Here is an 11,928-nt window from a genome sequence, read left to right as displayed (position 1 = left end):
GTTGTTGGGTGCTTTATGTTTATAATAGGTATATCTTCCCCCAAAATTGACTCTTATAATTATAAAACGTTTCCCTTTTTTTTTTCTTCAGTTTTCCCCAAGTGTTTCTTTTCTCTGAAATTGAAGTATAGTTGGTTTACAATATTATATTACTTTCAGGTGTACAGCATAGTGATTCAGTATTTTTGCAGATTACACTTCATTATAAGTTATCACAAGATAATGGCTATATTTCCCTGTGCTATACAATATATCCTTCTTGCTTAGGTATTTTATACCTAAGTATAAAATATAAGTATAAGTATAATATATAAGTATATAATATAACATATAATATATAAGTATAATATAAGTATAAGTATAATAGTTTGTCTGTTAATCCCATACCCCTATTTTGTCCCTCCCCACTTCCCTCTCCCCTTGGTTAACCACAAGTTTGTTTTCTGTATCTGTGAGTCTGTTTTGCATATACATTCATTTGTATTATCTTTTAGATTCCATATGTAAGTGATATCATACAATATTTGTCTTTCTCTCTCTGACTTGTTTCACTCAGCATAATACTCTCAAGGTCCATCCACATTGGTGTAAATGGCAGAAGTTCATTCTTTTTTATGCCTGAGTCCCTGGGCTTTCCAACCCTCTGTGTAGAAATGCAATGCCCCATCAAGCTACAGAAATGCCTACAAACCTCTTGTTTCATCCTCATTTCTTATCAGATGAAGAAACAAACACACTTTTCTCTAAACTGGCATGAGTATCTCTAGTAAATGCAAAATATTTCAAAAGAAAAAAATAAAAGAGAGGGAGAGAGAAAAACAAACTCTGCAACTAGACCAGAAATATTGAGGAAAATGAATTCATTCTTCACTGAATCTAGAATTGGGGAGTCATTTCTGATTGGGTTTTTGTTCCCAAACCTTCACCTCATATCCACATGGGATTCTCTTCCTCACTGTCTCTGTGTCCAATAATGTCCCGGAGAGTCATTAATAACCACTTCCTGAGCACCTGCCATGGGCCAGAGGACACACTGCAGAGAAATACCTCCTGCCTGTAATTCACTCTTCTCTCATCATGTGCACTTGGCATTTTTATACAATAATGGAATTATCATTACCTCATAACCTGAGTGTTTTCAGGGCTTGTTCGTAAGCCTTTGCTTTAGGCCTAGATCACGATCTTTTCTTAGCATGTGTCCAGACTGATATATAAGCGAATCTGCTGTAAATGAAAGGACAGCTCATTAGAAATCGACCACCGAGGAAAAACCCTGATGTTATTTACACATGGAATCCGTTCCCATTCTGCTGGGGCCACAGATGCAGTTCCACGGGGGCTGGGTCCATTTCCCCCTTCCTCTTCTTAGCCTTGGCCTCCGAAAGGCTCACTGGTGTCCCCCTCTCAAGGAGATGGGAAAATGAAGGGTCATTTTGTCATCTGTGGAGGTTTGTGGTCTCTCTGTGTTGAAAGGATTTAATTATAAGATTTGTTTGGAAAATTATGACAGAGGGAGTCAGATGGACACACATACAGGATGGGAGGAACACAGCAGAGCAAGTGAGGGAGATGATGGGGATGTTGAGACAGAGAGGAAGGATGTTGAGAGATGGGACGCTAGGGGAGAGGCAGATAAACAGAGGAAGGGCACACAGAGGAAGGAGAGAGAGACAGATACAGAGAGCAAGGGAGACATCAACAAATGGGGTGGGGAAGCACACACACAGAACACATGGGGTGCCTGCACACACACAAATATGAAGAGAAAAACACACGCAGAGGTATCACAAAGATGCATGGAGAGAGACAGAAGACAAAGATGTAGATGGGGGAAGAGATCTACTGATGAAGCCCCTTCCAGCCAATGCTTAACCTGTTCCTAGAACGTGTGAGAGTCTAAAAGAGCTATGGGTTAATACATTTATTATTTATAAACGTGTTTCCACTTAAAAAGGAAAAATGATGGCAGACAGCCAAGGGTCATTTCCCTTGATTTATGAAATGGCTTTAACATTGAATCAGAAGTCCTCTCCCTTTGCTCTGTTTGTCGGCAAACTACAATTTGTGGTCATCTGTACAGCGACTAGCCCAGGCAGCAGTCCGTGTGCCCAGAGTGGGGCAGGGAGGAGCCAGAACCTAGTGGACACTTGTCAGAGCCCTGCTGGGGACCCACTGCCTGAGCCGCGTCCATATTTGTGATTTTAGTGGAAACAGCCGCACAGCAGCCCCTGTCACCCTGCCGATAGAAGAGGTCCTGCAGACCTTACACGACTTGATCGCCTACTTCCAGCCCCCGGAGGAGGAGATGCAGCATGAGGACAGGCAGAACAAGCTCCGCTCACTCAAAAACAGACAGAATCTTTTCAAGGAAGAGGTAAGTCCAAAACGTTAGAAATTGAGATTCTCTTTGTGTCCAGAGCTAAAGTACCCCCAATGACTACAATTTAGCTTTGTCTCCATGCATGCACGTGTTTAAGAAAGAGACAGAGAACGAGAGAGAGGAAGCTGGAAAGAAAAGGATTCCCTGGAAGCCGCCCTTCCCTGTAGGCACCCCTGAGCACATTAGCAGTGAACATTGTCGTGCTTGTATGTTGGCACGTTCAAACCAGATTAATTTAAAGCCTCAGTGTCACCTATGTATCCAAAATTCATCTTCCATAAATCTCAGCTATGAGCGTATGGCATTGGCTGTGATCACCACATTTTGGAAGGTGTCAGAATTACCCTGGAAACTTGTTGGAAAAATACAGATGCCGAGGTTCCACCACATCAGAAATGCCTGAGGAGCTGGTTTGAGAGATACAGATGCTGCTATGTCTCAAGTCGAACTTGAGCCTCTAAGTCACTTGGGATGGGGCCCGGATATAGGGGAAATGCTAACTTGGGGCTCTAGGGACCCTGGCCCTAGTTCTGGCTCCATCCCTGGCTGTGTGTGTCCTTAGACAAGTCACATGCCTTTTCTGAACTTGGACGTGATGATTTGGCACTAATTTGAAGGCCATGGTCATATTCCTGCAGCCCCCCATTCCTGGGGACAGGGCTCGTCCCTTGGGCGTTTCCAAAGTTGATGGCATGGGAAGTAGACCCCGTCCCTACCCAGCTTTCTGATGTGAGCAGACTTTGGCTGGGGGAACATTCTGTGTGCCTTATAGGTCTGCTGAAACTACACTTAACACCTCCCTCCTGCTCTTTAAGAACAGCTGGGCACCGATATTTTTACTGGGTGGCATGGTATTGTAAATTAGCTGAGAAGTAGTTTAAAATCCTCTTTTAGTCTTATTGTCTGTAAATTCCACCTCTTTTCAAGGGGATGGGGAGATGTCTTGTGCATCTAAGAGAAAAATAGGTCCTATATCCAGGGCTGTTTCTGGGTGAGTCAGAATCATTTCACACCTGACACAGGGCAGACTTCTGTGAGACTCATTCATGCTCCGCCTTCCTCAGTATGTCCTTGGATTGAGTTAGACACGTGGGGAGCAAACCCGTCAGAGGAGACTGCTGCTACTCCCCAAATGGATGCTATTTAGGTCTCTGAGGCATAAAAATGCATGTTTTGTTTTGGGGAGGAAACAACAACATCCAAACTGGCACCATGAAGGTCTTTTTGCATATTAGCGTTATCCGCTTTAAAAGGTGAACGATATTGGAGAGGAACGAACAAAAGGGATCCCATGATCTTAATCAAGTATTTTTTCTTTTTGCCCAACTCACCTTCACAGGGAATGTTGGCCCTTGTGTTAAACTGCATTGATCGCTTAAATATCTACAATAGCATAGCGCACTTCACGGGGATTGCCAGGGAGGAGAGTGGGATGGCCTGGAAGGAAATCCTGAACCTCCTCTACAAATTGCTGGGTAAGTACATACCCAGAGCCCTCTCCCTGGGAAGGTGGCCAAGGGTGGTCTGTAGGTATTTCCATGGGACGAGCTAAGGCTGTCATCCAGCCTCATTCTTTGGAAGCTTTTGTTAAATCATTTGATTCTAAGCCAGCCATTCATTCTGTTAACTGGTAGCGTATCGTACTTTCCAAACAGACAGCAAGATGTCAGCAAGTAGAAGCAAATAGTGATCAGTTTTGCCAAAACTAGGCAAACCCTTAACAGTCACACTGTGAAACCCTTAACAGTCACACTCCCCGAACCTCAATTCTTCATCTTTAAAATGAGAGAGCAAGACAAAAATACGTTTCAGGTACCCTCCAGTTCTAGACCTTTGACACCTGCAGTTTGAGGATGTTTACCCTTGACTGTGTGCCCTTTCACTGTCCACCTGTTGAGCCGTCATGATTCCTGCTGCTTTGGCCTGTTCCTTATTTCATTTTGGTGGAAAGAAAAAGGCAAAGAGTAGGGATGTTCCAGCATGCAGCCTTTCTTTTCACAACTATGAGTGTATGGTGACCTTCCGGTGCCTGCTGTCACTGATGCCATCACATGGGCCCAGGCTGCCAGGCTGCAGGAGGAAGACAGCATCAGCCTCTGCAAGAAGGTGGCCACCAGTAATGGCTCAGCCATGGTAACATGGCAGTATTTTAGTACTTCGCTGTGATGTAAATGCCCCATTGAGAGGAAGTCCATGGAAAGCTGAGCAGGCCAGATGGGAGGCCAGAGAAGTCAGGTTAGACTCATTCTCCATGTCAAGGGTCAGGCAGATTCGATTGCCGCTTTATTTAGTGACCTCATAAAGTCTCTTCCAACTCTAACATTTTGTAGTGATGTGGCTTGAACTCAGTAGTCATTATTACAATAATAGCTAACATTTGTTGAGTTCTGTATGCCAGGCAGTAGAGTATCTCTTTTTGATCCACAGAGCAACACTGTGAGGTGTAGGTACCAATTTATTGATGAAGAAACAGACGCTCAGAAATGCTCATAACTTATCTGAGGTCACACATGTTGTAAGTGATGGAACTGTTTTGAGCCCAGACAGCCTGACCCCAGAGCCTCGAGGTTAATCCCTTGCTAGGGCCAACCCGAAAAGTGGGGTAGGAGCTCAGACTGAATTCTGCCCTCCAGTGACCGTGGAGGTACAAAGCAGAGGTCCCGAGGAAGACATTTCCTTATCCAAGTACCTTACAAACATCTGTCAAACCCTCAGTCTTTGAAAGCCAACAGCATGAAGAACAGGCTACTTGGGGGCCAGTCAACTTACGTGGACTTATTCCAGAGTTGCATCTACAGTACAGGCCTATGGAGGGAAGTTTACTTGGTCTAGATAGGTGGAAATCTAATGACAGCATATTCTCTCTCTCCCTTTACAGTATCACCTACCAGTGGTCCTCAGATAATGAACAAGCACCAGAATCAGCTGGAGGGCTGGTTAAAACACAGATGTTGGGCCCCATCCCCAGAGTTTCTGGTTCAGTAGATCTGGCCAGAGAAATTGTGGCCAGAGAAATTGTGTTTTTAACAAGTTCTCAGGTGATACTGACATTCCTCTCCAGGGATACACTTTGGGAACCACTGTCATGTACTGATGTGTTTTAGATATTTTAGAGTTTCATGTTTTGTTATGACTTGCCTATTAGTTTAACCAGCCTTTTCAGTTGTGTTCATTTGCATGCCTTCCTTTAGCACTGAAGAATAGCAGGTCTCTAGCTCGATTTAAGAAAACATTAGAGGAAATTGAATTCTTAAGCCAGTAACCAAGCAGATATTATTTTCTTGCTTATCACCATCTGAAGTAATTTTATTAATTTGTGTGTATATTGTCTCTCTCTCCTGTTTCATGAAGGCAGGGAATCCGTTGTCGCATTCCCACTGCTTTATTCCCAGCAAGTAGACAGACGCCTGGTACACAGTAGAATCTCTGAAAATATTTGAGTGAATGGTAGATATTTTACTCTCCAAAATGTAGAAACAGGATTGTATCAAAGGGCTTGGGAGGGGAAGGGTGTTACTCTATGCTTTTTAGTTGCTAAGCAGGTGGAGTATTGAACAGCACCCCAAGTTCTCAGGCCCATCACTGTGCCCTTTAACCTGCATGATCAAATGTGTTCTTGTTCACAGCTGCTCTCATTCGTGGAAACAGAAACAATTGCGCTCAATTCTCCAATAACCTTGATTGGCTAATCAGCAAATTGGACAGACTAGAATCTTCCTCAGGTAAGATGTGATAGGAAACATAACTGGAGAAGGTGGGGTTTTTCAATTTCTGTTAAAAAAAAGAAAACAAAGTTGAATCTCTGAACAATTCTTTTTTCCACTGGATTGCAAGCAATCCTCAATAATTACTTCAACGAAAAGAAATATAAAGTCCTAAATTTTCCTGGCACTCTTATAACTTTATTGAACAACTTGAACCCATGCCTCAAATATCTTTCCTTTTCTGTTTCATTTTTCACTTTTTGCCTTCATCTCCACCCTCTGGGTTCTGGACTCGCCCTCTCCCCACCCCAGGGTGCTGGTCCCCTTCTAAATGCTACTTGGACTGTTATTCTCTGGGTTTCTAAACCCTGTCTGGACGTAGTGCTCTCAACTCTTTGGTTAGAAGCAGGTCTGAAGGATGACCAAGAACTTAGAGGAAATGATAAATCCTCATACCCCCTGAATCACCCTTAACATCCTATCTGGAGCCCTTTGTGGTGACTCCCAGAGAATTTGAGTAAAGAAGAGTGGTCATCGTTGGTAAGTGACCATGCCCTGAGGCTCTGCAGTTTGCTTCCTCAGAGATGAGAGAACGTGAAAGGTGTGCGCCCCCATCTGGGAAGCTAAAAGGTTTTTAATGCTCTTTTCATCGTCTAGAGGTGGCAGGAGCTTGGACAGGCCAAGGCAAGGCTCCTCCAGGACCATCCACCTACATATGTCTTCTTCCAAAACCTCTGTTTTCTTCAGTGCCTCCACCCATGGGCCAGACTACATTTTAGGGTAATTTATGAAAACCTTGAAAGAAACAGAATCAAGAGGAATCTTCTCAATAGAACCAATAAAGATATTGGCCAACTACTTCCCATGCATTTCCACTCCGGTGTTAACCCTGTAGGTGCTAGGCTGCAAGGGCACCTGTTAGTTTTTCTTCAACCTTCACTTAATACAGAAAACCATCCAGTGGGCCCAGGAAAGGGCACAAAGCCAAATAGCCTTTATTTGTGAGCTTATAGTTTACTGACATACCAGTGCATCTAAAATAAAATTCTGGGATGATTCCTAGAAAAATTCTTATTCAAGGAACACTCAGACTATTTTCTAAATTACTTGAATGGCCTTTAGAATTTATAGTAACCTAAGTATCCCATTTTCTATCTGTTTTTAAATTAAGTATTGTTTGGTTTGATCAAATTAAGAATTCTCTTTTAAAGCTGCTTCTCTACACAGAAGGATCCTGGCTTTGTCCAGGAAGAGGGAGATGGGGTTAGTGATGAATAAACTCACTTCTGAATTACAGACTGGTTGACCTCAGGGGCTCCTGAAGTGAGCCATCTGAGGTGGCTGCATTTTTCTTCTGGCTGGAAGTATTTAATAGAGTCAAAGAAATGATGATACTCTGTTCACTCAGGATGGTCCTTTCACCCTCAGGTTTCTAATTATAGTCAGCTCTGCAGGTTATTTAACGTCCAAATGGTTTTTGTGGTATTTGCGTAGGTATCTTGGAAGTTTTGCACTGCATCCTGATTGAAAGCCCAGAAGCCTTAAACCTGATAGCGGAAGGCCACATCAAGTCAATCATCTCCCTGTTGGATAAGCACGGGCGAAATCACAAGGTGGGTATAGAAAGAACGGTGATTAACTTTACCTGGCTTTTCCCTTTCTGCCGTTTAATAAGTGTTCTGTGTTACTGAGAGGATGTTGACTGCTCTCTTTCTTGGCTTTGATTTAAAATAATAATAATGATACTACCTTTGGAAACTGAGGTCCTGAAGGACCCTTCCTCCCTAGGAGCACACTCCGAGCCAGTCACGCTGGGTCTTGGGTGGTCCCCTCAGTTTCCACCAGCTTCCCGAGCCTGGCTCATCATTACCCCTTAACCCACAGCTGGCTGTGTGTGGGGTGCTCAAGCCCATACAAGGCCAGCTGCAGGATTCGCGCCCACCCTCGGGTCCAAGAGCTTTAGTAGTGAAACAGCTAATACCAAGCTTTGTAAAGAAGCTGTACAGAAATCAGATTTAGAATAATGCAGAAAGTCTTGGCAACATGGCATGTTCTTAAATGAAATCAGACTTGCCGTGAGTCAAACCAGGTGAAGTAAGTGGATCTGCGTGAACAAGCCGGAGGGGGCGAGCTGTGGGGCCCTCCCTCTGATACAAAACAGGTGTGTGACCTTGCGCCCCAGTCATTTCAGCCGTAAAACGGAGCCATCGCCAGCTCACTTATGAAGGTGGAATGCTATATCAAGTATTTCTGAGGTCTCTTAAAGTTCTAACATCTCCATTGTTATGACATTATATCTCTAAGCCACAGTGATCTCGGGAAAGTCTATTAAAATATGTCTTATCCTGACCCTTCGACATCTGCCCCATATATGGGGGTTGCCGTGATGACTTGTTAGCGAGCAGGCAGGTACTCCGAGGCCGAGGGGGTGCATTTCAAGAGCAAATGGCATAATTGGATGTGAAGGATGGCCGCTGGGCTTATGTGGAGGGGAGAGAACCCAGCGTGGTCACTGGCCCTCTCTGCTCACCATCAGATGGGGGTGCTGCACATCGGAGACGTGTCTCAGGCGGTCCAGGAGAACAAGCCTCCGTAGCACTGCTTGGGTGACATGTATCATCCTTAGGAAACAACAAAAAAGAGCTGTGGTCCTTAGCGTCTGTGAAATTGCCTGGCAAAGAACAAAAAGAAATATCTGGGGGCTGTCATTGCTTTCCCAAATGTGGTAAATCAAAAGCAGGCCTGAGGCCCCTGCTTCAGCCCAGCTTCGCTACGTTCCAACATGTTCCTTCCTGTCTGCAAGGTGTAATGAGGGTAATTGATGAGCACCCGAGTAACCTGTGGCCTGAGCCACGAGCTATGGGCGCATGTCAAGAGGAGCCCTTAGACAGGATGCCCTCGTTTCGTCGCTCCCAGGGCTGCTTTACGGTCAGAGCACACTTAGTAAATAACCAGCTTTGCGATGGCTTCTTTCAGCTTTTCCAGAAACCGTCAAAACTGTATCTGTCTTCAAAACTTAGTTCAGATGCCACCCCCTCCATGAAGCTTTTTCTGAATCCCAGTTGGGTATGATCTCCTCTCCTCAATCCTTGTACAGCTGTGCACACTGTTACATGGTGTTTTCACTCTGCCTTTCCTTATATTACATGTATACTTCTCTCAGAGATTCAGTTCCTTTACAGCAGGGACCTTGTAAACCCCATAGTGCCCAGCTCATACGTTATACACGACAGGCATTTAATCCATGTTTGTTGAAGGTGTGATGAATGAATTAGAGGAATGGATGCGTAGGGCCAGAATCTACTCCTGTCTCATCTTGAATGATTGGCTGGTAGCTCATATATACGTACAAGTCTCATCTCATCCAACAGATGGCTATTAGTAGTAAGAAACACACTTACTATGTTGGTAGCGCCAATGTTATTGGGTAAAAAGAACAATTACTGAAAATTATAACAGTTACCCTCTAATTTTTCCATGGAGTAAGCATGTAATAATAAAAGCAAACTATGCCCTTTTCACTTGTCCCCCAGCACAACCTACCTTACTCCAAACCTGCTCACTGTTATCACAGATTAATATGTTTTATTATCTTCTTTGTTTCACAAGGATTTGGAGCCACCTGTGAGAAACATACATGGTAAAGTAGTAATATCATTGGTCCTGAGAAGGTATAAATCAGACCTGAAAAGTTAACCCGGGGTGGGGATTTGGGGCAGGAGGGGGCGGTGCAGAAGAGAGCACAGGGAAGCAAACCATTAACCCCCACAGACCTGCTACAGTAGCTCCATAAAATCACCTCTGAGTTCCCAGGCAGCCAATGTAGACGCGTTCCCAACCACCCAGTTCGTGCATCCACAGCGAGAACAGAATCTGTTCCTCAGGGGCAGCAAAGCACTCATTTCTCAAATATACAACTTGACCAAAAATTCACAGAATTAAGTACATTTTGCATTTTTAAAAATTGTTTTTATAGATAAGTCTGAGGACAAAACTGCAACAGCCAAATGTTATGTCCATGGATGTACAATACCTAGTTCTTACCTTTAAAGCAGAATTCCCCCAGGAGCCTGTGTCTGGGGTAGTGACTAATGGAGATTAAAAGCACAAGAGAGGATCTTAGATGAAATGTGGTGTCTTTGATGAAAATGATTACAACTAAGTAGCAAATGAATCCACAAAGTGGGCCAGGGAAATTCTCAAGTTGGGCCAGTGTACAGATTAGAGGAGCCTGATGCCTAAGACAGACAACCCCAAATTCTCACAGTGAAGTCATTGTCTGAGGCCGGCCAGTGGGAGGGCTCCGTGCTGTGTGGTCGTTCAGAAACACAGGCTCCTTCTGTGTAGCGGCCCCACTGTCCCCAGGACAGGACTTCACAGACTGTCATGTGCTTATGAATCTCTTGGGAATCGTGATAAAATGAAGGCTCTGATCTGGTAAGTCCGGGGGTAGGTCTGAGCATCTGTACTTCTGGCAAGCTCCTAGGTGAGGCCAGCGCTGCTGGATCCCAGTAAGGAGACCCTTGGGATTTGTAATCCTTCCTTGGATCTCCACATCCAGCTGGAAAGAGAGAGGGAGGGTAGGGGCTAGGCCTGAAAGCAGTGTACATCACATCCACCACTTTCCACTGGGCAGAACTCAATCACATGACCCCACAGAACTGCAAGGGAGGCTGGGAAATGTAGCCTCTCTGCTCAGGACAAGAAGGCAGAGTCTGGTGACCACTGGGCAGTACCTGCCACAGCCAGCCACTCATCCCAGAGGTCACTGGGATGCTCCCTCTCTGTCAGAAAGTACAGATGACCCCTAGCACTGTGTGCATGTCCCCCACGTGGACTGGCCCATCTATACTCCCTTCACTTTTTAAAAAATTTTATTGGAGTATAGTTGATTAACAATGTTGTGTTCGTTTCAGGTGTACAGAAAGTGATTCAGTTACACGTATACGCATATTCATTCTTTTTCAGTTTCTTTTCCCATATAGGTTATTACAGTATATTGGGTGGAGTTCCCTGTGCTGTGCAGTAGGTCCTTGTCGGTTATCTATTTTTTATATAGTAGCGTGTGGGTGTTAATCCCAAGCTCCTAATTTATCCCCTTCTCCGCGTTTCCCCTTTGGTAACCATAAATTTGTGTTTGAAATCTGTGAGTCTGTTTCTGTCTTGTAAATAAGTTCATTTATATCATTTTTAAAAAATCAGTTTTCACATATGAGTCATATCATATGATATTTGTCTTTCTCTGTCTGACTTACTTCACTTAGTATGTCATCTCTGTGTCCATCCATGTTGCTGCAAATGACATTATTTCATTCTTTTTTATGGCTGAGTAATATTCCATTGTATATACGTATCACATCTTCTTATCCATTCCTCTGTCGATGGACATTTAGGTTGCTTCCATGTCCTGGCTATTGTAAACAACACTGCAGTGGACATTGGGGTGCATGTATCTTTTTGAATTATGGTTTTCTGCAGGTATATGCCCAGGAGCGGAATTGCCGGCACCCTTCACTTTTAAAAGAACCCATTTAAACTTTTTCAGAAAAGGGAGTTTGCCCCTATTTCCCATTTTACCCAAAGAAATGCCTTCTAAAACAAAGCCTGAACGATGTCAGCACATTCTTTATGGCATCATTTATTTGTAGGCGACATACTACTCCCTTAGTCTGTGCGCTTTTCACCGAGGCTTTTTTCTTCTCACTGTTCCTATTGTATGTGGATTAAGCTCTGCTTTTCTTCCGGCTGTGACAGCAAGGCTCCTACAGCTGTCACTCCAAGGCAAAACAGATGAAGATGTGTGATAGGCTGGATGATAAGTATTTAATTTCCTGGCCATCTATG

The 11,928-nt window shown here is 44.0% G+C and overlaps 1 protein-coding gene across 4 annotated transcripts in view; it reads left to right on the top strand.

The window, feature by feature from the left end:
• RYR3 (ryanodine receptor 3) overlaps positions 1-11,928 on the top strand; it is a 551,722-nt gene that overhangs the window by 288,538 nt on the left and 251,256 nt on the right. For all 4 annotated transcript variants that reach the window (XM_082647182.1, XM_082647181.1, XM_082647183.1 and 1 more), the window contains exons 13-16: positions 2,206-2,374; positions 3,720-3,855; positions 6,007-6,102; positions 7,579-7,697. In XM_082647182.1, coding sequence (XP_082503308.1) covers positions 2,206-2,374; positions 3,720-3,855; positions 6,007-6,102; positions 7,579-7,697 — 520 coding nt within the window. The remainder of the gene's footprint in view (positions 1-2,205; positions 2,375-3,719; positions 3,856-6,006; positions 6,103-7,578; positions 7,698-11,928) is intronic.

Source organism: Grampus griseus, assembly GCF_964374135.1.
Source record: "Grampus griseus genome assembly, chromosome: 2".
In the NCBI taxonomy this organism is placed as follows: domain Eukaryota; kingdom Metazoa; phylum Chordata; class Mammalia; order Artiodactyla; family Delphinidae; genus Grampus; species Grampus griseus.
The sequence above is the reverse complement of the archived record's forward strand: the minus strand, read 5'-3'. Positions and strand labels throughout refer to the sequence as shown.